Source organism: Austrofundulus limnaeus, unplaced genomic scaffold (assembly GCF_001266775.1).
Source record: "Austrofundulus limnaeus strain Quisiro unplaced genomic scaffold, Austrofundulus_limnaeus-1.0 Scaffold11, whole genome shotgun sequence".
NCBI classification, from domain to species: domain Eukaryota; kingdom Metazoa; phylum Chordata; class Actinopteri; order Cyprinodontiformes; family Rivulidae; genus Austrofundulus; species Austrofundulus limnaeus.
In genome coordinates this window covers 4568621-4596228 of record NW_013952413.1, presented here as the reverse complement: position 1 = coordinate 4596228, position 27608 = coordinate 4568621, and the positions used below count along the sequence as shown (strand labels likewise).

General features: G+C 37.8%; 2 protein-coding genes across 5 annotated transcripts in view; both read left to right on the top strand.

The window, feature by feature from the left end:
• Positions 1-19126, top strand: part of mapk14b (mitogen-activated protein kinase 14b) — a 27041-nt gene extending 7915 nt beyond the window's left edge. Inside the window, exons 2-12 of one of the 2 annotated variants that reach the window (XM_014002115.1) lie at positions 2620-2749; positions 7971-8029; positions 10432-10543; positions 11550-11579; positions 11719-11766; positions 11863-11977; positions 13260-13331; positions 15240-15319; positions 16299-16377; positions 16929-17102; positions 17193-19126. In XM_014002115.1, coding sequence (XP_013857569.1) covers positions 2620-2749; positions 7971-8029; positions 10432-10543; positions 11550-11579; positions 11719-11766; positions 11863-11977; positions 13260-13331; positions 15240-15319; positions 16299-16377; positions 16929-17102; positions 17193-17257 — 964 coding nt within the window. In that variant the 3' untranslated portion in view covers positions 17258-19126. Of the gene's footprint in view, positions 1-2619; positions 2750-7970; positions 8030-10431; positions 10544-11549; positions 11580-11718; positions 11767-11862; positions 11978-13259; positions 13332-15239; positions 15320-15757; positions 15838-16298; positions 16378-16928; positions 17103-17192 lie in introns of both variants that reach the window. The other variant, XM_014002114.1, reaches the window with a different exon arrangement.
• A 697-nt stretch (positions 19127-19823) lies between these two features.
• Positions 19824-27608, top strand: part of srpk1b (SRSF protein kinase 1b) — a gene marked incomplete in the record, with an annotated part of 20418 nt that continues 12633 nt past the window's right edge. The window contains 2 exon segments of one of the 3 annotated variants that reach the window (XM_014002111.1): positions 19824-19908; positions 20493-20547. In XM_014002111.1, the coding sequence (XP_013857565.1) occupies positions 19896-19908; positions 20493-20547 (68 nt within the window). 3 annotated transcript variants of the gene reach the window in all.

Sequence of the window (27608 nt, the reverse complement as noted above, 5' to 3'; positions counted from 1 at the left end):
GTCGTGGTTTCGTTTTGCTCGTGACGTGAACACACGGGAGAAATGCTGCGAAGTGTTTTTAGAAATATAATAAATATAAAATACGACGTAATCCTCGGTGGAAAATAGTCCAGGAAACGTGTGCGTTCCCGGGAGGTGTTCACCTGAGCTGAGTGAAGCTGACCCCCCACCCACACAGAAAGAAAAAAGGCAGTAATTATTGATAAGGTAGTCAGCATGCTGTGGCTTCAGCTGTAGCATTTTCTTTTAAAGAAAGAAAAAGTAACTTGCAAAGCTGTCACATCGGTGCTACGTGATTAAAAGCAGAGCAGCGCGTCTAATCTCACACACGTCTTCCTATCTTTGTGAGGACCACACACGGCGCTCTGCGCCGTCTTTTTCCCCAAGTTTGGTGAGAGGTGGATATGGAGGGACGCAAAAAATAGCTCTCGACTTGATCTAGCCTTATTTAAATAAAAAGTGACTACATGCCGTGAAATTCTTAGAGGGGCGGGTCGTCTCGTTAGCGGGGGGGAGGCGGGGGGAATAATGGTAGGGAAACACTGAAATATATATAAAAAATGTGTATCACCATTTTAAAGTTATAATTTAGCACAAATCCTAGCAATAACATTCTTTTTCTGTGATTTTTTTGTTTTTGTTTATAATTTACCTGATTCTTACTGTTAACTTTATGCCAGTTGTTTAAATTTTGCACATTACATTTAATTCTGCATTCTTTGCCATTCATCTTTTCGCTACACGGGTTGCGCTAAAATTACATTYACGAACTGTAGCCGCTTTATAAAAATACAAATTGGGTTGAAAGCAAACRCTTGCACGGTCGCGCATTTTCAACAGAAGTGCAGGGCATTGAGTGGTTTTAATTTAATGCTGCATATTAAATCAATGTGCTAGAAGCAGCTGCTGCTGACTTTTTATTTAGGGAACACAATAAATTGGGCTCTGCTTTTTTATTACCAGAGACGTGTAACAGACGTCATTTCAGTGTTTSTTCCTGTGTTTTAATTAAATCGTATTTAGACGTAAGAGTTACAGCCTTGTCATTTTTAAACTCATTAATGTAATATCATCCATTTATTGGCCTGTGAGTAATGTTTTTTTTCTTTCGTTTTTTCAATCTACAGACAGTTCAGGAACATGAGTATGAACATAAGCAGCATTAATATGAATAAAAATGTTTTCTGTTTGGTAAATTCCTGTGAGYATATATTCAACAATATTCTGCAGGTTTTTATTTTCCTAGTAAATTTTACACTCATGGTCACAGTAGTAATCCTAAACAACAGGTTCAGGCTTGTTCTCTGTAGAATTAGGCTGCTCACTGGGAAAAAAACTGAAACTAAGAGCTCAGTGTTAGGCAATTATTGGCTGAGTTAAATCCACCCACACAGTCCAGTTAAGTTTGGACAGGTAAAAATGCATTAATTAATTTATTAATTACAGCTGTGTAGGGCTGCAATGATTAATCGATTAATCGACGACTAATCGATTATTAAAATAATCGATGACTAATTGAATAATCGATTAATCGTTTTCTTTTTCTTTGTTTTTCTCTCCAAACTGCTTTGACACCTTCCACTGCCACATCTGCCTTTCTGTCCTTGACACATATGCACAGTAGTGGTAACTGGGGTAGGCTGTGGACGTCACAAGATATTATACAGACAGGCTCTGGTATCATGGCTACCTGGCAACGGAGCTCAAAAGTGTGGGATCACTTTAAGAAAATGAAAGAGAAACCTGTGTAATATCTGCAAGACAGAACTTGTCTTCCACAGCAATTATTTTTAGTTAGCATATAGCTAAAATCTAACCATGGTTATATAACAGCAGCTACATTCTGGCACGATAAGCTCTGTGTTTTATATTCAATTAACATATGATCCGATTAGTCGACTAATCGAAAAAATAATCAGTCATTAATCGATTTATAAAAATAATCGTTTGTGGCAGCCCTAGGGTCAAACAATGTTTTAGTCAAACAGAACCAACAAGAATGAAACAAAAAGTAAAGAATTGGAGAAAAAAATAAATGTTAAATGTAAATAAATTCTAATTATAATTAATTAATAATAGTTTTACATCTAAAAATCACATTTTATTATTTTAATCTATTTTCCTCATTCAGCAACCTATTAAATTTCTGTTATGTTTCATGTAGGAGAATTACACATTTTTTTCAGTCAGTTTAATACAACTGGCAAAATAAATTGTTAAAATATGTATTATGTGCTTCTGTTTTTTAATTCAGGAGATTATAAAAAATCCTTCACTTTATGGGAAGACCCTCTTGATTCAAGAGAAAACTCCATTTTTTAAAAAAAATGGCTGCTTATTAATTAGTTGTTAATCAATCAATCTATAAGATAAATCAACTTCAGATTAATTCATTGTCAATAACTAGCATCCTTAAGGAGTTAACTTAATTTATATCTACTCACATTCATGTAATTAAGCGTTTTAATGATTTGACCGATTAATAGATTAATCGAAAAAATAATCAACCGATTAATCAATTATTAAAATAATCATTAGTTGCAGCACTACAGCTGTTAGCAGTTTGCTTTAATGCAYTTGCTTTGTTTAATCACACATATTTCTAACACTTGTTTGCAGTTCATCGTATGATGTGAAGTTGGGCCTGAAGGTAGCGGTGAAGAAGTTATCCAGACCTTTCCAGTCCATTATCCACGCAAAGAGAACCTACAGAGAGCTGCGGCTGCTGAAACACATGAAGCACGAGAATGTGAGTCGCCTCCCCACCTTTTTGTTGTGTAGYACTCAGAAWAAAAAWWAAATAAAATCTAACTGTGGTTTTCAGGGTGGCAATCCCTAAAAAGACTGGCTTGGCTTGTTGAGATTGATTTATTTTTAATTTTTTGGGCGATATTTAAACTTGCTCTCAGGAATGTGAAGGGAGAGCCACGTGACATCGGGAGATTACGCAGAGCTCATTCTTTGTAAAAAGGGATAAATAGGGATGTTACACACCCTGTATTTATGAGGTTATGACCTCATTATGCAGCGATGGTTAAAAAAAAAACTTAATTTTTTATCTATTTTACAGTTTATTAAAAATGTATGGACTGAGATGTTTAAAATTTAAAACCTAGCATGCAAAAAGGGCAAAAAGCCCCCAATAAAAGTGTAGCTGATCTTCAGCATGKATCTGAGATGATTACAGCAGCAGTTTTGGATTCAGGGTAGGGGCTTCACTTGGCCTCCCACAATCACAGCTTTGGTTATGGTTTGTGTGTGAACATGCAGACCTTGCCCGCATACGAAACAGCCACTCGTGCTGTTGCTGCACCCTGCCAACACTTTACACTGAGCACAGAGGGGCTTTTGTGTGAAGCTGGAGGTTTTAATTTCTCWAGATGGACTGCAGATGATGGGGTTCTGTGTGTGATTTGAGAAGAAGCCACTTGGTGCATCGGACTGTGAATAAGCCTAGAAGTTTTTGTTTGTTGGGTCTTTTTACTGGAGGAATTTACATTGCAGTGTTTGTTTTGGGTTGTTTGTAGCAATTGCACAATGCAAATATAGGATAGTTTGGATTATTTATTTATTTTTTAAAGGATTTTAAGAAATGAGATCCATTGCAAAGGTAGCTAACAATGAATATCTTACCTGTTGTAAACAGCTCTTTGATTGACCTCAGTGTGGATAATTAGAGGTAAATTCTTGCTAAGCTGATGGACAACCAGTCTGAAATAGGCCAAGAGCAAATACGATTGCTGCCACTTTAAAACAATTCAAATTATAATTTAACCCACGTTTATAAGCCGTTTCATCGCCGTTAGTTTTCTATTACAAGGTTATTCTAGCAAAAATGTGACGATAGTGTTATGACTTCCCTTCAGGAAGTGGCTGAGGTTGCACCAGAAGTGCTACAGCTAGCTGCTGTTATTGCTATTTACAAATAAGAAGAAAATCTTGTGTAAATAAAGTCTGACAATCATCTAAAAGTTTACATGATATCTTTCACAGGTAATGTTTGGCATTAGAGTTGTTTTAAGAAGGCATGGGGTCAATGCAACCGTCCGTTGTTTACTCGTTGCCAGCTTGTAGTGACTCACCACAGCGCTTTTTTTCCACACAAAATAAAAAAAAAACAGACATAGAGGCAAACACACATGCACAACAAAGTGAAAAGTGTTACAGGATCTTGTTTCTGCTATCACAGTTTATTTTAGGAAGGATTGCACAGTGGGAACTTCCGTCACAGGTGATCTACACGTTCACTGCCGGAATATGTGCCAACGCCGCCGTGTCGAGCCATTGGACCTGTGAAAATAACGGAATATAAACATCTCTGGCAAACACCATCAGCAGCAGTGAACATCTCTGTATCTGAACTTTAGAGGGGTTTTCAGTGTTACGACTTGTGACTGATAGATCTTATCTCTGTAAGAAGACAAGACATCTTACAAGAAGACTGTAAGTCTTCATACTAGTCACGTGAATGTGAACACTTTAAAGCAAACCACAATGCAAACAACAATCCAAAATCATACTTATTTTTAAATGAAATTTATATTGCGTACAAAATTAGGCCTGCTCAACAAGCTTTCTACAAAAGATCTGATTCTGAACCATYCCTTGTAGAGCAGGATCAGAGCAGGGTGAGTGAACGAGATGGAGCAGTGTTTTTTGCTGCTACAGTCTTGTGGAACAATCCTTCAATGTGAGGTAAAAGCAGTTTTAGTGGAGGAAAAAGAAAAGAAATAAAGCTGTGGAAAGTTAGTAAGGGGAAAACCCACCAGCAGTGCAGCAGATGCTGATGTGAAATCGAAGCCCATCTTGAGAAATCTGGTTTAAYTTGAGCAATAAGATGTGTAAGAAGTATTAGACATTGATTAACTGCTGTCTTTAGATTATCGTGCATTTATAGAAATAACACCACGTCCACAAAGGCTCAGTGTGATTCATGCCCGCTCGATCATCAGTCTAATAAGGGTCTTAAGACCTCATATAAGACGTCTGGCACTCTGAAGTTGCAGGAAGTGGCTGTTTTGAAACACTTGTGTTAGAGCAGCTCACGAGCTGCAGCTCAGAGTCTGCCCAGAAAGTGTCAAAAAGCGGTTTTCATTTACGTTTGTTTCAACGTGACGCCCGTGGAAAGGCATTTGATTATGAAATCTTACATAAAAATTAGAGATTCTATATGAAACACGGTGCAAACTTTTTTGTTTATACACGCCCTTTTTATAACTCCCAACGTCGTTTCAGCAGGTTTGCAGCTCGGTGTTGCACAAAGCATTGCTACTGTAAACACATCTGCACATTCATTTTGAAAAACAGAGTTTTTCATATAACGAGGATTATTCAGGATCAGACGGACTCAGTTTTGTAATCACTGCACTGAACGCACGCACGCKTGTAATGTACAAAGATGTGTGTCCGATGAGCAGTCTTCTTGAGCAATTAAACCACAATGTGGGGTTTATGTAAGAGGATCCACATGCTGTTGAGTCTTCCTCCATACAGGAAGCAAAAAAACACAAAGCCGCGCAGTTCTTTAATCCTAACTTACGATTTACACACAGAAAAAAAWGGAGGTTTGGTGTTTTGCTCATCCTGTTGCCAGGAGACTGCCCGGKTTTTGACTTTTGGAAAGCCATAGTGAACCAATCAGTTGTTTGTTGTGAACCTGGCACCACCAATAAGCTGCAGGTTTGGATCCTGTGTGGGTGGGACATTCCAGTGTATGCACACCACCTATCCACCTCTTTTCTCATTCATCTACCCCCCTCCTGGAGGGGTGGGGGCAGGGTTGGTGCTCTTTGTCAGCGTGCATGCTTGCATTTTWTACAAGAAAAGCAGGTGCTGCAGAAACACAGATTTTTCTTCCGCATATTTTTTCCCCTCATAGTTTTGATTCGGCCTGAAGCTGCACCAAACACTTCAGTCATTTTCTTCACTTTCTATCACTTTTGGTTTTCCCGTTATGCAACCACTCATTTGCATGATTGGATTGTAGTTAGGGGTGTAGGTGCTGCAGCTCATTTTAATAAGCAATTAGGTTTGTGCACGTATCCCAAAACTGCAACTTTTTAAATACACTGCTGACATTTTAAAAGCGCTTTTTCTCCTTAAGGCACACTCTCAACCACAACCGATATGATTTCAGAGATACTGGAACACACTGTGTCACATTAAAATGATTAAAAAGAGCTCAGTAACCAAAGCAGAGCCACATTTTGACCCAGTGCTCGTCACTTTATCAAACACAGACAGCTTGGATGAGATAAAGGGAAAAGAAAATCTTGTTTGGCTAAATCTAAATTAAATGTTGAGCATTTCAGGTCAGTTCAGAACAGGGCTATTCAAATGGCGGCCCGCAGGCCACATCCGGCCCGCGAGTGACCAAAGTTCGGCCCGCCAATTGGTTCATTCATTCCTTAAGCCCAAACCCCCCTGTTTTCTACTTTAATTATTTTAAGTTCTTTTAGTTAAACATAGACATGTTTGGTGTCTACAGAAACGTCAGAATCTTGGCTACAAGCTGGTAAAAACCATTTCTTTGAACATTCAAGACAGTTAAAACTACAAGCAGTTGAAGATAAAACAATGAAAGTCAAAATAAAATTGGTTTAAAAATTTGGCAAGTCAAAGATGTCAAAATATTTTTTGTCAAATATGAGGCTGAATGTGTTCTTTTTGTTTCTGATATTGTTTAATTATTACTACTTTTATAGGGTTCTCTATGTTGTATTCATGATTAAATACTAAATAATAGTTGATTAGTCTCCATAGATGATTGTACATGTTAGCTTTGTAGAGACCCAGTAGAGTACTGTGTGAATGTGTAAATGATAGGGGTGTAAGAAAATATCGATACACTGAAATATCGCGATATTTCATTTCCCGATACTGTATCGATATTCTAAAGTCCTGTATCGATTTTTTTATTAAGGTTTAAAATGTCAACTTTCCTGCCAGCCGTTCATTTTTGTGTTGTAGTTCAGCCTCTGACCACTAGTTGGCAGCAGTGAGCCAGCCATTTGGCTCCTCTACCTCTTGAGGTAGACGCTATTGTTAAGTGTTGGGTGACCATATTGTAAATTAATATTAAAAACTAAAAGCTGCAAAAAATATATTTTCAAACTATTTATTCTCAAATTTAGCCTAATAATTGAAAATATGGATGAAATAAGAAATATGAAACAAATAAAATAAAACACATACAAAGCAGAACACAGCTAAATGTATCAAAAGTATGTCTATGTAATATTAGAATTTTCTGAGACAATGAATTTTGGTTTTTTATTTTTTTCCCCTGTGAGGTTTTTATTTAATAGAATTTTTGGACAAAAAAAATCGCAATATATCGCGATATATTGCCTTGCTTATAGTATCGCAGTATATTGGGATATATCGCATCGTGACCCCTCTGTCATGATATGTATCGTATCGCCAAATTCTTGCCAATACACAGTCCTAGTAAATGAGGACACAGATTGTAGTGTAAAGTGCGTTGAGTGTCCTGGATGGATAGAAAAACGCTATATAAGTACAGTCAATTTACCATTCACCATTAAATACAGTAAAATAAACTGTTTCAAAGGTAACAGATCTTTGTAATACTTGGTTTATTTATTTATTTTTTCTCCAACCACTTCAGTAGAAAACAGAACTTAATATTAGTTAAGTTACATGATCAGTGACTTTTTTTATATATGGTTTATTTACATAATGACTTTAGTTGCTAGATGTTCGGCCCCTCAGCTGTTGACCCGCAGTAACTGTGGCCCCCCGGAGCACTTTAGATGAACGGCCCTGGTTTAGAATCTAGGTGTTGTTCTTGATAGACATTATAAAATGTGACACGTGTTGATTGCCAGTTTGTAACACACACCTAGGGTGAAAACCGGTGCTTTCAAAAAGAAAACAAATGACATGTTTGAACAAAACGATTTCACGTTTATTCAGATTTATTGATTGTTCTCTCCTGCTGTCTTCAGGTGATCGGCCTCTTAGATGTTTTTACGCCGGCGACAAGCTTAGAGGAGTTCAACGATGTGTAAGTCACTTTTTTTCCCTCCCATCCTCAGTCCTGTGTTTCAGTTTGTCCTCGTCTGGCCTCTTTAGTGTCCGTGTTTTGTGACTTTTCCTCTCTGCCGTGGCTTCTGCTCAAACACCTGTGGCAGCAGGTGACTGTGCGACCAACTCAACAGTTCCTCGGGCCGTAACTTTTTCTAAGTCCAGCTTGTGGAGAGTTCTGCTGAGGTGAATGTAGGGTGAACACACATTCACACATTCACAAAGCACATCACAGCTAGTCTCTATGGCAACAGCCATCTGGCAGTCTCTGGGTATACAGCACGCGTGCATGCGCGTGCGTGTGTGTGTGCGTGTGTGCGCGCGCGCACCAAATACTCTATCAGCATCCTTGAATCCTCTGTCTGGTGTTGCGTCACCAGCTTGTTGCACATTTTGTGGAAATGTGCGATGGATCCACACACGCACGCACGCACGCACGCACACACATTGTTCAGTCGGTAAGACACCTCCTCTTCTAGGGGATCAGTAATGGAAGCAGTGGGAAGCAGCCTTCCAGTGCTAAAGATCAGATACATGTATGTGTAGAAGCTGCTCACAGGGCAGCCATGTAACTGATCTTTTATCATGAATCTAGGTCACATCAGACTTCATAGGCTTAAAGACAAGAGGTTTGCAGAGATATTATATACATATTCACTTAGGGCTCGGCAGTATGACCTCAAATTCATATCACGGTAAAAATTGGAAATTAGATCCCTTCACGGTAACTGTATATATCGCGGTAGAATATTATCATAAAAAGCAAAGATAATGTAATTTTTAGAGAATTTATTTTGCAGAAAACTGTAATCATAACAGTGTTTCCCCTAGGAAATTGGTATTTTGGGGGAGGGGGGGTACTTGTTTTATAAAAACATAAATTTACGTGACTCACCTGCAATTATGGTAATAAATTTACACATACATGAGGGGGGTAGCTGTTTAATGGTAGGGGAAACACTGCATAATCAAAGCCAGTATTTTTGCTGTAGTGCAAATGAACATACATAACACGAGTATAGAAGAATGTTTTAAATATATTGTAAAACCGTTTCAATAAAAAAAAACATTTTTCAAATTTTCAACATCAAAATAAAGTGGATGTTAACCAGGACTTCAAGTAAAATTAGTCATTTAGACATAAAAAGTTCAACGTTGCCTAAAATGTTATAGTGTGACAGGACCTTAAGAGGCTTAAGCTGCACATAGACCTGTCATAAAACAATTTCAGATAACTGGAATGTAAGTGTGGTGAAGCCAAAAATATGTAATATCTGCCTGCCATACAATGAATTTCTGCCTGCTGAACTTATCAGCTGCTGCTATGCTGCGCTCTCATCTTCATCATCTTCATCATTAGAGCAGAAGCTGATTTTAGGCTACATTAATTAGCAAGATGGATTTATGACTGAACAAACATCTACGTCTTTTTTTAATCACGTCTGTGGGTAACAATACATAAAAAAACAAAAAAATTTCCGAACTTGGGAGTGAAAAAAACTACGGTTGTGAAAGCTTCGCTCTGTGCGACGTGCAGCGAGAGGGAGGGAGGAAATGATCCCGCATCCCACAACACGACGTAACTTTTCTTCAGCAGCAGGGGGGAATTTTGAGGATTTATTCTCTCTATACGCGTTTTAAAACACTATAATTTCTTCATTATATTTCAAACTCCTGCTCGGTTGTCTCTGCACTCGCAGCCCTGTTGACACAGGTGTGATGATGTAACTGACGACAGGACGGTAGAGGGTAAATTTCTAATGTAGGCCAACTTCATACCGTTTCTACGGTCTACCGCATATATATATATGCAGCCCTATATTCACTGCAGCAAAGACATCTATGCTTATGTTCAAATTTAAACCTAAAAACTTTTTAAAAATGACAACTTTTTTTAAGATGACTTGTCTTTGATGTTAAGTGAAAACAAGAGTTTATTTGCATCGGTTTTGAAATAAACCTGTTTATCCAAAATCATTATGGAAAATAAACTGCCTACTACTAATAATTCATTTTTAGTAATCAGTTGATTAATCTCATTAACACCTGTCATTGTAGCTGAAAGAGGGAGAGCAGATGGATTATACACAATGGAAAACTCATTATTTTATTGCAAACTATTGTGCCAGTCACGAGCATTAATTTGCTTTCTGTTCTGCAGTGTGTTAAACTGATAAAGAAGAGCGCTTTAATTAAAACTGAATTTTGCTCAAAATTAAAAGGAAAAAATACCTTTTAATTTGTTCAGATCTTGGATTTGAACCGTTTTGAAATAGTTTTTATGGATCAAAACGTAATCATGTTTGAATAACATTAACATTCACTGAATAAAGTCTGCAGAAATGGACTCCATCTTGATTTTCTGACTTGATATGTTGGCAGATATTTGGTGACGCATCTTATGGGAGCAGATCTCAACAACATCGTGAAGTGTCAGAAGCTGACCGATGACCACGTTCAGTTCCTCATCTACCAGATCCTCAGAGGCTTGAAGGTTGGTGAGACTTTGGTTCAAAACATTCAGGTATTTTTGACTCAGGTTACTCTAAAACATTCTCACTTGTTATAGGAGAAAACACAACATAACTTTAAATTTGAGCTGAAAACGTGTTCAGATATACTCTGATCATGTGCTCATCACTTCTTATTAAACAGTTTTTACCATTTTAATGCATAGAAATTAAGGCTGGGTATCATGGCCAGTTCTCTAAATCGATTCGATTTCATTAAGTTCAGAATAGATTAAAGTAATAAATAATTATTTTGATAAATAAGAAGTTATGGGAATAAGGTTGCAGGGGAAGAGGTGGGCTAATATAAATATACTTCTGCCCACTCCTTTTGAGTGAATGAAGATTTGTGAATGGGTGTTTTGAAATGTAAATGTATCAAAACAACTACAAAATTTCATCACTGTGATTTCATTAAGACATCTCTTAAAGTTTAAAAATAATATTGGTAACAAAACAAAACAATTTTGTTAGAATTTCATCTTTAAAATGTTTATACATGCCAGTGGAGAACAGTTCAGTCAGATGTTTACATACCGTAGTTTGGTTCGAGTGCCTAACGAGCCGCTCATCAAACCCCGCTTCGTTTTTTCTACCATGTAGGAGCASAAATCTTTACAAACAGAAGTCTCCATGGTCTCTGTTATCTGCTRAGTCGGCTGATAACATTAGTGATTCCTTAGTTTCTTTTGTTTTGATCCAGACAACTTGTTATCGAAAGCTAATGTTAGCACTGAATGTCAACCGGATGTAAATATATGGCAAGCCAGGAGTGACAAAATATAGAAACACGCCTCAGACGTGCACACAAGACGCCATGGTGAAGAATCGATCTCTTGTCCTGTGAATCAATTTTCCCAAATTTAAATTAAATCGACCCAAGATCGATAAAATAGATTTTTTTACCCAGCCTTAATAGAAATATTTTAATTTCTACTCTGTGTGTATAAAAAATAAATCTTTGTTGTGCTTTTCTATCTTTCCCCACAGTATATCCACTCTGCAGATATTATTCATAGAGTAAGTGATTGTTCCTGAAYGTGTAAATATACTCAGATTAAGCTAATCTGGTTTCAGTCCAACCAGAAACTGTTTCTGCACTTAGTGAATAAATGAAAACATTTATTGTTCTCTTCTTGACTTTCCCCTGTTTGTTTAGGACTTGAAGCCCAGTAATCTGGCTGTAAATGAAGACTGTGAGCTTAAAGTAAGGAACCAGTCGTTACAGAGATTATCATAAATGATGTGGATCATCGCAAAATGCAGGGTRTTCAGTAGAGTCTGCCGTCCTCTCTCCTTGCAGATCCTCGACTTTGGTTTGGCGCGGCACACAGATGATGAGATGACGGGATACGTAGCCACCCGGTGGTACCGAGCCCCTGAGATCATGCTGAACTGGATGCACTACAACATGACCGGTGAGCAGACATCTAATCACAAACAAATTCACATAACTTGGATCACGTTGCAGTACTGACTCATATAGGAGTTTATTCCCCACCTTATGTCAGGGTTAAGTATTTTTTTTATTTTAAATTTTTTTTTTTACAGATTTTTAATTTCACGTTAGAAAGAACCTGACCTGTCTAGAAAGGAGGTTGGTAAAAACCAAACACAGACCCATTAGATTTATTTAGTTTCTTTTGTATGTCTGAATCAAAAAGGGCAACTTTAGAGAAACCGAAACAGCTTTTGTCACATTTTTGACCCCACGGGACATAAAAGCGGGGTGTGTGTGGGGATGTAAAAGGTATTAAAAGGCAGTGGATGAAATTAGCTAAAAGTAAGGCCATTGAATAGTAAGAAACGTCATCTGATGAGAGAGAAAATTTTTGAACAACTACCAAACTAAATGTTTCTTTCCCCGCTTTGTCTTCAAAAAATCCCATCTCCCTGTCACAATAAAATCACTTTTWTTCTTAGGTTAATTAGGTGTTAAATAACAGATAATTGTATATAGGTCAGTGTTTTTATAAAGGCAACCAAGTTACTATGTATCCAGTAACTAATAATATTACTCTTACTACAAAAGTTAAGTAAGAAAACGACACCAATCTATTACTTTATAATTAGTTACTCTAAGCTGAAGTTCAAGCAGTTGCTGCTGCAGTTGCAGCTACAGAAGAATTTCCTTTGTTACAATATCTGTATATGTGGATAAATAAACAATGTGGATTAATGTGGTGCAGGCTATTACAAGGCCCTGCTAAATACTAGTTTTTGCTGTTTACTAGTTGCWAACCAAGTAATTTCCGCTACAGCTCAGCTGTCTTCCAACAGGTCTTTGAATCTAATATTTTATTATCTGCCACCAGAAAAGCTKTGTCTGTGTTTGCATACATTTGTTTTGCTTTATTAGCACTATAGCTCATCTCAGGAATTTTTATTAAAAGCTTACAAGTAATCCAATTCAAGATGGCTGCCACAGCYACTTTTTGGTATTTTTGKTACATACTCTGAACACAGATTACTCAAAACACAATATCAAGTGTAACGAACCATAATTTAGTTTTTCTAAATTGCTATAACTGTATTTCTCAGAATAAGATGATGCTAGTTTAAAATGTTAACATTAAAGATGGTGTTTAATATGCACTCCTTCAAGGATTGTTACGCCTTTTTATTTATTATGACTTTGCAAGACTTTTTGTTCTAGTTTTTGCTTTATATGCTAATGTACTTTGTTTTTGATTTGGACAGTGGATATCTGGTCAGTGGGTTGCATCATGGCAGAACTTCTTACAGGACGGACGCTCTTCCCCGGCACAGATCGTATCCTTTTACCTCCGTYACCTCCGTGCACCCCCGCCGTCCACATTGGCACTCTGTGCATCTGGCAGCAGGTCAATGCAGCGCACTTGATTTTAGATGCACCTGAAGCAGCAGTTGAATGGATTGTTTTACACAAAAATAGTTTTAAAAACACACAGCCACAACCTTCACCTTGTTTAGGCTGACCCGAAAGCATTGCTAAGAGTTGCACTTTGAAAGCTGCATACCAGAACACTCGAGGACTCATGCATGTTCGTTATGGGCTACAAAATGCAGTAGTAGTGAGGTTAGCAGTTCTGTCTGGTGTTTGGCTCAGTTCTCCTGACTCTCCACAGTGCAGTACTTTTTTCCTGCTTCCCCCTCCACAGAGACTCCCATGAACCACCACTGAGCGTACACACACACACACGCAAACGCTCACATGCAAACACTGAGGCCACGGTTGTGTTAAGTATCAAAGCATGGACTGGCTGTTACATAATGTGTTTGTGTTTCCTGCTTGAAATAATCAATCAGCTCATCCACTCCTCCTCTGCACGTTCTTTGTGGGTGTGTGTTTGAGTTTGTACACTTTCAGATTTGAAAGGCTCTGAGGCGTTAGTTATATAAACACGATCCTCTGTTCACTTTCTCACACCTGCCTGAATGAAATCCGATCTTCATACATATGTGCAGCAGGAAGGAAAGGAAGGTTTTTTTTCCCTCTGTGTAAAATTTGTTTTGTTTTTCACTCATTTATTTATTTGATTTACCGCTTCTTGCATGAATGAGWATCTACACCAGCGACTTGTTCCAGTAATTGGTTTCAAGAATGCAGAAATGCAAAACATTTTTGGTTGTAGACTTTTTATGTTTCGATTAATGAAATGCTGAATCTTTAATTTGTGACGAGTATTTTTGTCACTGTCCTATTCAAAGTAGCATAATAAGCTAAGCTGCATGCCAAGCCATGACAAAAATTATATAGATCTGAGTGAGATTAATCCAGCTTTTGTTTTTCAGGAATAAAACAAAATTTTAAATGTCTCATGAATTTTACACCCAAAAATGCAGCTAACAAAACTTTTATGAGAAGTTCCAACTTTTTTTTGTTTTTTGAARAACACAAGAGTTTTGTTTTCAGATTATAAATACAGAAATATTTTATGTCCTATAATTAAATGCATTGCTGAAAAGAGTTTAAAATTAGAGCGCAGCATGAGAAGATGCACAAAAACCAGCAGCAGATGGACCCGTTTATGAAATAAAACGGGATGATTAAAAGGCTCTAAGAATCACATCTGTGAAAACGTTCAGACAGAAAGCAGGGATGAGATTTCAAAAACTGCCGATAAAAGGAGCAGCTTTTGTTGCCATGAGATAGTGTTTAGTCTAAGTAGATGAGAGTTCAGGTTTCCAGGACCGTGACCTAAATCTTACAGAGCAACAACAAATAAAGAAGAAGCTGGGTGATAAGGCAGTGAAAAGGGGGAAACTTGATTATTACTTTTAAAGAAAGTCATGGAGCAGCTCTGCAGGCTGACAAATGAAAGGCCTCAGAAGCAGTGACAAATTCTCGTTTTTCTTTAACGCATGCTTTGATTCGGTCTCATGCTTGAATCAAAGACATTTTGAAATGTGTTGCAACTATCTTAGATCCATTTTTTTTTGTTTGCAAAATGACTGATGCAGAGGTTAAAGCTGGTAGCTTTCAGGCTTTCATCAGCCACTACTGATGCATGACAGCGTGACTCCGTGAAACCCATCTCAGTTTCTTTCTGCTTTTATTTTTAGCTTTACTTTGGCGAGAAGTTACTTTTTATTTATTTATTTTATTTTGCATGCAGATCGCATGTTTGACATGCGATCCCCTTCATAAACACCCTCCATCTTTTGATTTATTTTTTTTCCTTCATGCGAGTGTGATAGACATTGATCAGTTGAAGCTTATAATGATGCTCGTCGGAACCCCAGGGCCCGAGCTCTTGATGAAAATCTCTTCAGACTCTGTGAGTGTCAAACGTCCCATCCATCTCAGTGTTGCTGCCTCTTCTCTTCCTCGCCTCTGTGTTGCACTGGCAGTCGTTAGGGTACTTCCTTGTGTTAATGTGCATCGCATTACGTCATTTCTTCAATTTACCTTTGAACTCAAGCCTTTGATTTCCACGCCTCTGCAGCATGTACTGGTTTTTGTTGTTGTTGTTTCTCTCAGAGCCTGCTGATGTCTTTTTATTGACTACAGAGCTACACTGTTTTTCAAGTTTTTCTCCTCCGCTGATAGTCAAAGGTTACTCTTCTTCCTCCTTGGCTCTTCATCCTCACTCCATGTGTCTCCCCCCTCCCTCCCCACTCCTTCTGCTTATTCAATCAACCTAAATTTAAACCCTAACCAGCCATGCTTTCTGCTGAGCTCCATGCTGCCATGCCCCTTGACTCAGAAGCTTTAGATATAAACCAGCTGCAGCAGATAATGCGCCTGACGGGGACTCCCCCAGCCTCTCTCATAAGCAGGATGCCCAGCCACGAGGTGAGACCCCCCCCACCGCCCCTCGCTCCCTTTTCGCCTTTCCCACACGGAGAGCCTTCTTCAGCCGGAGTTGGCGCTGAGCAGCAGCGGTCCGATACGTCGTCTGTTTGCAGACTTTCCTTCCAAGCACAGCAGCCTCTGCTCTCTCCTCATGTGCTCCCCGTTTCCTCTCTGACTCACCGTGCTCGTCACTGCAGGGTTTCTCAGAGTCTTGGACCGCTGCAGTTACAACTCTGATCAGCTGTGCAGCTTCATTCTTAAAGTTAGAACGGCTTGACCTTCTGCCTAATGTGTGTTATTAACTGAACTGCTTGGAATGCACCTACTCAAAAGTTTGACCTTATTTTGTGTCTCGTTTGAACTGAATGGGTGGCTGTGTCAAGAGTTTCTGAAATTCTCTGTAAAATTCACCTTCTAAAGCTGTTAACCTTGTTGCTCTTTCTATTAATTTTTGTTCACAGGCAAGGAACTACATCAGTTCACTTCCCCACATGCCCAAGAGGAACTTTGCGGATGTGTTTATTGGCGCCAACCCTCTGGGTGAGTTCCTCTTTCACTGTTACACTCTGGCTTGTACCACTTCTGGCTCACTGTTTCCCTCTAGTGGCGTCAGACCAACATGACTGCAGATTTTGGTTCCTTGTCGGTTTTCTCACATAAATAGCTACCTGGCTTTAACAAAAGGAAGAAAATAAAATGATGGTTTTGCAGTTCAGTTCAGAAGCTTCATTTAGAACAGATGCATTAAATACGTTCTGGAAGGTGGCACAGACCATGGCTTCTGACTGTAAAAAAAAAACAATCTTAAGCAAAAAAAAAAAAAAAAAGAAAAAAAGACGACTTTGCATAGAAAAACCAGGTATATGAGATGTAGCACTTGGAAATTTAGAAATGTACAGTGCCACACAAATATTATTATTATTATTGTTATTATTATTATTATTACTGAGACTAAAAATCCTCTAGTTAATTTTTTCACTATGTAATTTTAAGTGCTTACCCTTATTATTGTTCAGTCTTTTGACAGAGTCATTGATCCACGYTGTTAAACATGTGACCATTAATGTTACTCTATTCCTGCTGTGCCGTAGCCGTGGACTTGCTGGAAAAAATGCTGGTGTTGGACACAGACAAGCGGATCACAGCGTCTGAGGCTCTGGCCCACTCGTACTTCGCTCAGTACCACGATCCGGACGATGAGCCAGAAGCAGATCCATACGATCAGAGCTTTGAGAGCCGCGACCTGGAAATCGAGGAGTGGAAGAGTAAGTTGGCACAGAGTTAGTGCCTGACAATTATCATTATGGAGTTTATTATTTTGGTGATTAATCTTTCTTATTATAATTGTTTTTCAGGGTTAACCTACGAAGAGGTTCTGAGCTTTGTGCCGCCATCTTTAGATGATGAGATGGAATCATGAGGGAGAGATGCCTTTTGTCTTTTATTTGTTATGTTTTTTTCTTCAATGAAACACTTTTAAAATTGTCAATCTCACGTGACTATCCATTCTTTTTTTTTTTTTTTTACTCACACCATGACATTCAAGTGCCTGTCATCATTTATATCTGAGGGATGCTGTGATACCAGGGGGGAAAAACAAACAAAAGCAAAACTTTCACATCCTGTTCATATTGTCCTCCAGCCTCCTGTTTGTGTTCCTTTTTATCCTCTTCCCCCCATCATAAGGTCACACTTAGATCTTAACTATAGTTTAGTTTCTGCCTCGGACTTTAGAATTTTTTCTCTGTTTTCACTTTAAAGACAGACCGTAAATGACAACAAATCTGAAGATTTTACCTGCAGAGTCATGTTTTTAAAATTTTTACTACTTGGCAGGCACTATTACAGCAGAAAGTTATGTTAGGTTAAATGTTATCTTATTGTGCGGTTAGGACTGTGTAGATATTACAGCAAACAGTATTTGTACTTAAGTATTTCAGGTGAAATGATGACCTTATTATGTAACAATCAGAACCTGCTGGGACGCACCATAGCCAACCTCTTTAACAGTATGAATTAGATTTTTCCTAAAATAACATAAAACATATTATTAGTGATTTATAAATAAATATGTACAGAACAGGAAGTAAATATAAATTCATTCTGATGAGAAAAGAGTCAGGCTTCATATTTCTTGCTGGTTTTGTAGACTTAGATTTTTTTATTTTTCCCCCCCAAGGAAAAGATTTTGTAGCATTCTGCGTATTAATATCACCAAATGTTTAAAAGGTTCCACCTTTTTTTTCATTATCAGTTCAGAATACTTTTATTGTAAAAAAATAAAAAAATAAAAAAGTAATGATTTTTTTTTAGCTGTCAGCAAGCTCCAGGGTCACGGTCGCCCAGTGAAAACAAGGTTTAGCATCGTAATTTATTCAGATTTGATGTTTTACATTAAATTAAACATCTCATTGTGAACGTTAATCACATTGCATTTGAAAACCACAGTACTATTCGTGTTTGTTTGAATGTTTGGGGCGCCACGTTGCCCTGTATTTATGAGCTTTTGTTATTTTATTTTATTTTTTGTTTGTATATCAGTGTAAAAGAGAATATTATTTGTTGCAATTTTAGGTTTGTATTATTTATGGAAAGCTTGTATCAGTATCCGAATGTATCAGTGACTGCAGTTTGAGCTTGTTTTTCTAAATCAAACAACCAAGAAAAAGATCCATAGAGTTTAAAATTATTCTTAACTTAAGGTTTGCTGGAAATGTCCAAAGTCAATCTAAACAATCCTGTTTAGATTAACTTGGACAAGAAATATAAAAAGCAAAATGTGTATTCCAGTCAATTTATTGTTTATACAACCATTAAAGCACTATATTGCARAAAGTTTCAAATCAAACCAGAGTTACTTGCCACAGATGTGTTGTATCCACATTTTGCAAACCCTTGATTGATTGATTTTTTATTTTTTGTCTAATGTATTATTTTACTCCCTGTGTTTTTAAAATCAAAAGTTGATGTTCCATGATTTATAAGGTGCARTAGCACCCTATTGTTTGAATAGTTTAGCAGGCCACATGAGTGGACGTTTACTCACTGGATGCTGAAGTCTCACACTTTGTCATGTTTTTTGTTTGTTTGTTTGTTTTTTACACAACTGCTACAGTCTGATATTTGTCCTTTCTACATCTCAAATGTCACAGATTGTTCTGGTTTTTGCTTGCTTCATTTTATTTTATTTTTTCAGTAAGTTCTCCACCATATGTACCATGACAGCAGGCCGTACTCTCTGTAAATATAACACCAYTGGAAAAATAAAGGCTACTATTTTTCAAAGCTGGAACTGAGGATTGTGTTGTTTATAATGGTAAATCTGTGTCGCCAGCAGGGGGCAGAGGAGCACAAGTAGAGCATACTGAGTATTATTTGTGTAGCTAATTATAACAAGACGAGGAGTAGTTTTAACTTTTTATGTTCCAAAGGAGAAAGTTAGTTATAAACAATGAAAACCCCTTAAAAAACAAACAGCTTAATCCAAAATATTAAAATTTGGTTTGTTGGTTTGATTAAAATGTTTTCTTTTGCTCTCATGGTTTACAAACACTTGCATAATATACTCTTGTGAGACTGTTCTTTTGGCAATTGTTTCTTTAAAAGGACACATGTACAATTTATAACATCACTAATCTGATTGTGGTTAAACAAGTTGTTTATAATAGTAAAATAGTTTTTAAAGCAACTAATAAAAAGGTCATCAAATAATTATGACGAAGTTACAGTGATTAAAAAGTTACTACGAGGTTCAGTATTTTTTTTATTAGTAAGGTATGCAGAGAACTAAAAGTACTCAAGCAAAAATAATTTTGCTTCACAACAAATATAAAAACAGAAAAAAGCTCATAAGAATGGAGTCATTCATGTAAAATAAAAATAATTAAGTTTACTGGTAAGTGATTTTTGACAAAATAATTATTAAATGGGGACAACTTCAGTTTTTATAACCAAATACCACCCTCTGTAGGTCATACGCCTTTTGTTTGGTCGCGCACTTCGGCTAGTTTCCATTTTTCCCACAGCCTTTGAAMGCAGCAGCTGACTGGTTTTTCAGCATGGAAAGAAAAGGTAACGCTGCTAACTAAACAATAATGCTTTTTACATGCTCTTCTTTCACCTCACAGCCTCCTTCCAGTGAACACTAATCAGACCAGTAACTTGTTGTGTAAACAGTGTCAACTAATGTTGTGAAAGACCTCAAATCAAAAGAGAAAAAAGTAAAAGTGGACCATGCGCCGCTCTGCTAATATGTGTGTGGGAACGTTAGCTTTAGCATCAGATTAGCTTCATTTTTTTGTATACAATATATGCGCCATTTCGTTTTCGTAAATAAAACGAAAAGTAAACCACACAGTCTCAAACGTTGGTATCCGAACTGTCATGGCTTTATTTATTATTGAGTAGAAACTTTTATTCACCACATAAGCTCATAGTTGCTATTATAAGCTGAATAAACCGGTGAGTTACTTTAGCTAAGTAATCTGCTAGCATTATATTTGCTAACTGTCAGATTAATTTTTTTCACATTTGCTCACAYTTTCTTGATAATATTGCTAAAATGTCTTAACAGTTTTGAGCAATTGTACATTTAATACACAYAGCTGCAAGTTTTGGATATGGTTATTTACACCTGTTTTATTTCCTCCTTGTAGTTCTCGCCTTACAAGCAAGAAAGAAGAGGACGAAACCCAGAAAACCTGGCAAAAAGTAAGTAGGGACCACTCGTCTGTATTTGTGGTTTTGTTTTGATCCAGAAGCAGAAAACAGAAAGAATAAAAAAATAAAATAAACTATGTAAATATGGCAGCAGTGAGGTTCRCTCTTAGATATGTTCAGTTCTCTTATTTATGGATACATCTGGTTTAATGTTATTAAAAAAACACAAGACAATCGTCTGATAGGTATATCTTTTTCAAAATATTAAACTGACTTCACTATATCATTATTTATTTTACATTATATAATTACTTTGTCTTTGAAACTGCAGTCAACTACTTTTAAAATTGTGAAGGGAAAAAAAGAGAAAATGTTTGATACAAAGTGCTTGATCAATGATGCCATATCAAAAATGGTAAGGCTTTCTGAGTACTATATAACTCATGTAGTAGTATAACATTCTTAGTGATGAGTCAATCAGTCTTTTTTTTTTTTTGTATAGGACTTTTCAAGTCATCCCAAAATGATTTACAGAGGGAGAAAGACAAAACACAATAAAAGTGGACAAAAAAAGAAACTGTAAGATGTTAAGAATTCATTTAAAGATATGAATTTTACAAGATGTCGCTCAAAATATTTGTTCTGTGAGACTCAGCTACTACCACATAAATTATTAGTTCTTTATCTGTTAAATTGACTGAGGAATAGTGTTTTGTGTCTTGACTAAATTGTTTTGGCAGCCATCTTGACTACAATGAACTTGTGTGCMCAAACTTGGAGCTGGTTCCACAGGACAGGAGCCTGATGATGGCTAAATCAAGGCTTTGTCTCTGAATCTGGATTTGCTGATTTTGGGTTCAGTTAGGAGTTTGATGGAGCTTAACAGTGATGTGCAMATAGTGGTACAACWTCTTTCRTCTGTTCCCTCTTCAGGGTTCACCACAGCCAGTCACTCTGTTCTCTGCATCCTCTGTCCTCACTCTATGTCCTCTWACTGCACCCATATATCTCCTCTTTGTCTTTTTCCTGGCAGCTGCATCTCTAACATCCTTCTGCCAATATACCCACTGTCCCGCCCGTGCACTTGTCCAAACCATCTCAGTTTGGCCTCGAACTTTATATCTCAGTCCTACAGCTCAACTAGAGACTATGTGATGCTATTAATAGGTATGATGCAAATTCAGAAACTTGGCACTGAGGGGTTTTGTTGAAGCTTTTCTAACATGTTGTATTGCTGTTCCTCTTTTGAATAAAGTATATTTTGCAGCTTCAGAAGCCCTGAGAACTGAATCGTGTTAAACCTCATGCATTTACGGTTTTCTTCAACAACTCTGGCTCCTTTTTTAGATGGTTTATTTTACTGCAGTGCAAAATGTTTTCAATGAAATAGCACTAAGTAGCTAACGACCTACCATAAATCATCTCTCTCCTATCAAGACTCAAAAGCTCTCCTTCACCTTGCAAATGGCAGCACGTTCTGAAACGTTTTATTTGATGCATGAAGGATGCACCTCCTGTTCAGGTGTGACGTTATGCTCTCATTAGTGACGCCCACTGTTTGGAAACAGGACAGCTGTGTGTGTAGCCTAGATCTCCAGTGCTGATATAAACAGCAGGTATGGTCATGTTGACATCACATCTTGCTTGCACCAGGACCAGTTCTGGATGTAATCGGGCTTTAACTCCCCTCGGGCTCCTTCCCCTTCCGCTTTCTTGTGTCACTTGCACTTTAGTTGCTGCTGTGCTGGGAGGGACGCAGCAGCAACGCTACACTTAGAGGCAGAGGAGGAGAGTGCAGACCTGGCCTGAACAGATTTTGAGAGCTCTTTTCATTCGCCCAATTGAGTTATTCTTGGTCAGTGAATTAAAAACAGTAACTGGGGTTTGCGTCCTTTCTGTCATGTGGCTCTTGGACTGGATCTTCTCCATCAATACAGCTGTGGTGAAACTTGCCAGTGGTCTAACATGCAAGTGAGTAGTGCAGTCTATGCATGTATTGAAAAGGTGGGGGAAAAAACATAAAATAGGCTCGGCACTATTTCTGCTGTATTAGTCTGTGATGATGTGAAGATGGCGGTGCTTTTGTTGTGTTGTGTGTTTGTTTTTCCAGTTTACGCAGAGCTTGGCTGGGTTTTTAATGGGCTGATGTATTTTTCATGAAGTACCTGACAAACTGCATGCTGTTTGGTGTGGGTGATCAGATCTGGTGCATTGCTGCTTCCAACTTTTAAGAGAACTTATTTGGATTTTATTTCAGATATGCAGTCTGAGATTGTGCCACTTAAAACCCAGATTTACTTGTTTTTGTAACTTTAATTGACTCAATTTTAATTTGAGGCTGCATTTAGACTAAAGAGAGTAAGCAGGGATATCCTGTATTTGAATCTACATTCCAGTGACTTTGTTCTCTGTTGTTGCTTGCTTTCATCTCTCCGTTTCTTTCCTGGCCTTAGCTGTGCTTCATTACATAACCCATCAACTATTTTATCATCTGCAGCTCTCTACAGCTTTATATCCTCACACTGCAGGTTTGCCACTACCCCTCCTCTCCACCCTGCCTGTGATTAAAATGTAAAAAAAAAAGTGCTGTTTGTGAAGGGGAGGTGGATGGTTGGGTGGAGTGAATTTTGTTTGAGCATTTAGATATTTATGCAGTGATTTTTTGTAGTTTAAAACTGTTTAGTGGCGTACATTTTATACTCATCAGCTTCGTTTTGCCTGGCTGAAATCTTTAATCATTTAAACTGAAGCTAATCTGTTCTAATATCCTTTCTCATTAAACTATCCTATTTAGGAGAACATGAAAGTTGAATGTATTGAAATGAAGGAAAGCTACAAAACAAGGGTTTTAGTATGGCATGTGTAATAAGGCTTCAGTAGGTGTTGGAGTGCTAAAATAAAACCACTGGACTACTTTACACCTCGCGTGCACCCTCGTGAGATTTACCTTGTGCTGCTGTTTTATTCTGCTGCTCAGGCACTTTGCATTGATTTTATTTGGAGGGAGGGGAGCAGGAACAGCAATCTTTTGGCTCAACTCCATCCTCAGGAGCTCTGTTTTCGTCCTGTGTCTGTGTTTATTTCACCTCACGGATCTGATAAGGCTGAAGTGGTGGAAACAGTACAGTCAGGAGAACAAAAAAGGGGGTGCTGCTGACGCAAACTGTCATGTAAGATGTTTTCTGGAACAATGGACATGTCAAGGAGTTGTGGTTCTGTTTTCGAGTCTTGGAAAATGTGTCCCCGGTTGCAGTTAGGAGACAAGTAGCAAGTTGGCTTGCAGGCCGGAGAGTTTTTCTTTTAGTAAATGAAAACGAGTGTAAGTGTGCTGGTAAATGTTGTTGTTGTTTACTTTTTAACATGCCTCATAGAAATTATAAACACTATTCCATAGATCTTTGGTAGCAGACACAGATCTCAGGTCATGAGGCCATTTTGTAAATTTGTGATAGTCATTTATGAACATTTCTTTTCCTTCTGCCTTTAAAATGAAAGTGTCAGAAATAATAATTGGTATTCTAAGAAAAATGCTTAATAGTTAAACTATTTCTTCCTCTAACCTCCTCTTTATTTATGCCCACAACGGCCAGTGAGACCAAATCTGGTTTTAATATTGCGACTTTGTGGTGAGTTTTTTAGACTGAGTTGTAGGGTTGGGCATAATCGTATCGTGTGCAATTAATCGTCAGAAAAACATTAATTGATTACGTTTTGGCACATGATGATTAATACGATTAATGCCACCAGACAGAGTCTGCTCGCTGCTCCTGTGCTTCAAATATAATGAACATAAAAAAAGTTCTGTAATTTATTTATCTATCAACACAATTTAAAATTTGATGTATAGCCTGAAGTCTGTAATTTTGACACAGTTTGGAACAGATTTGTATGAAGAACAAATCTTTCCTATTAAATTGGTCATGTGACTAGGACATAAGTGTATCCAGGGACTCCAGGGGATTAATCGTCAAATTTATCGTTATCGGCTAAACACCACAATTAATCGTGATTAATTTTTTTGCCAATATTGCCCAACCCTACTGAGTTGTATAATTTTCAYAATTTGATTTCAGTCACATCAGGTTATCAGAAATGGTGGTTTCATGCCCTTGTGTAACATTTACACATTTTGAATCGGAGATGACATTATTCACTCTTAAATATGCGCATGTTTGTACAAAGTCAAGTCAAAATTAAAGGCTAAGTAAATGTGGATATCAGCTTTGTTTTTTGAAGAGGTTGTAGGTTATTTTGTCATGCACAGTTTGGCAAAAACATTAACATGTACCAACTTTCTGCAGCTTTTTAAATGTTTGACCTTGATAAATAATTATTTATTTTATTTAAGACTGGGATTAATCTTGTGAAACATGTTAGATTTAGGATCTGTAGTGTTATTCTGGTTCTTTTTAACCCTCAGGGCTCATCTTAAGAGTCTTGGGGTCAGGGTTTGATGATTGTAACATAAAGCTTGAAATTGTTGCTTTGTTTAAAAAAAGGGGGCGGGGCAAAGCACTGCTGTGATGACAAGCATACAAGATGAGTGAGGTGCTGATGGAAGACGACGAGGAAAGAAGAGTGATGTGATGTTTTGGTCAGAACGAGGAGGGCTTCCTGGGGGTGGGGGGTGGGAAGCTGGTGTCGCACCTCACCTGCAATGCAGTGCTGGGCTCAGTCCCCCAATCATTTCGCAGCTGTCAGTGAGGGGGGCTGGGCCAGAGGCTGACGACGACCAAGGAGAGTTCTCGGTCAGACGGAGAGACAGCGAGTGTGTGCGAGGGAAGTAAATGTAAGCAGGAATCAGTGAGTGTGCAGTGGATCTCTGCAGTCCAGGGCTCAGCCTGCAGYACGTTCTTAGCAGTATCTCCTCCCCACGCTCCTATTCTACCCCCCCACCCCTCGACTCCTCTCAGTTTCAGCCTCTTCTTTCCTGTCGTCTCAGTTTGTTTGCTTGGCTTTTTGGTCATCAACTCTGATTGCTTTTGCTGCCTCCTCTCCACTCTTCACTCCGTGTTGTGCTCCTGCTTCAGTCTGAACCTTCTTATTTGTTTGTCTGGTGGATGGAGTAAGGCGCTCTTTCAGCACCTGCACTCTCTGCTCCTCCTCTTTGCCTCACATCTCATGGGCATCCGTGCATCTCACAGGTAGGATGTGTGTTGTGTGGTGGTTTGAAAGTGTCAAGAGGACACATCCTGTCTTCATGACCACAGGTCCAAGTGTCCTTAGTGTTGCTCAAGTCCTTGAAGAATCCCTGATATATGTTTTATAATCAGAGGGAGTTGAACTCTCTGTGCCCACTTTACTGCAGTAAAGAGAGATAAAAAATCTCACACAGCTTGTTGAAACAGGTATTTGTTGGGTTTTGCCATCAAATTAAATGATTTGAATTTAACACATTTGTTGTTTTGTTTCTGATCAAGATTAATCAGGATTTCAACTTCACTTGTTTCCACCTCATGTTGATCTCTTCTTAACAGGTTGCTTTTTCTGAAAAAATATTTCTCCATTTTTGGTTCATATGTACATTTTTCACCTTTTTATAGTTATAGTTATACATGAATTTCTAAGTGAAACTTAATCTCGTCATCGTCTCACTATGAGAATTAGGGGCCTTTTTAAATAATTATTATTCATAATTATCCTGTCTCTTCAGAAAAACGCCTTGTTTTTCTTCCCTGCTAGTTGCACCATCCGTCTCAAGTACACGGACACTGTTCCTCCCACACACTCGCACTGGCTAGCTGACATCAGATTACAGAAAATCACATAGTCGCTCCTGAATTCTAGTTGAAAGTTTCAGAAGATTTGGAACATAATATATATTTATCTTCTTGTGAAGTTTTGCAACAAGAGTTTTAGGTGGTGATCAGTCTGTGCTAGTTGCTCACTGAGCCTGTGTTATTGTAAAATTGTTCTAATAACAAGTTCAGTCAAAGACGACTGGACTTGTTTTAGACTTATGAAGATGTTTCACTTCTCTCGAGGAGCTTTTTCAGCTCATAATTTAACCTAACCTGCCAAATAAGTTATTGTAAAAGAAAGAAATGTACTTTTCTCTTTCAAACATTTTTCATCATTATTATTAAAATTTTATTTGTTTTGTTATTCTTTAAAATGTTATTTTTAATGATTATTACCCCATATTAATCTTTGGCTTAAATCACCATAAAGACAATAGAAAATGAAATGTTTCAGAAAACTGTTCATCATGATCTCTAAAGCAGGATCAGTATCATTGGTTGGTGAAATGTTTTCTTAGTCTAATTCCTCAGAGTTGGTTCAGTCTGGTTCTTTTCAGCACCTTGGATAGCATCTTGAGGGCATTTGCTTTAACGACCTAATAAAAAAACCAAAGTGTATGTTGTGGTTTTGTGGTGATTCTCCAGTTCTGAGGAAAGATGAGTCATTTTCTCTGTTACTCCTCCCTCCAGCCCACCTTTGGCTCTTACTGTCCAGCTAACCACCAGCAGACATTTCTGATCTTACAGTTTTATTTCAATAACACTGTATTTGTCACAATATCTTTTTTTTTTGGTTATCTTTCATAACGTAGAGAGTACTTTAATTAAAGTTGTCTTTTTTATTGTATCTGTGTTAAAAAAGCCAACTGAGTGTATGAAACTAGAAAGTGAGCCGAGTGAGTCTTTGCACAAAGAAACAACTTGACTTTAGGGATGAGCTGTGACAGCAGGACAGCTGACTGCAGCTGGTCTGCATGTAGATTGTTTAACAGCATAAATTTAAATGTAGTTTGTGTCGGTACAGTCTGATGCTTCAGATAACCTGTCGTCCCTGTAAAGCAGTGTGTGTGTGTTTGTTTCTGCTACAGAGTGAGGACCACTTGCATAGCAGTTACTATCAAAGTGATGTCTTTGGTGGAAAGTGAGGACATTTTCTCGGTCCTCACTCTTTTTTTGCAGCTCTACTGCACTTTACTAATTATGTTTTGAGGTATGATGTGAATTAATGTCTGGTTCTGGTTAGGGTTAGGCATAGACTAGTAATGGGTAGGGTTAGGGAAAATGTCAGGGTTAGGCATAAACACAGTTACAAAAATGAATGGAAGTCAATACAACGCCCTCAGTTTGATGCAAATACAAGGGTGTGTGTGT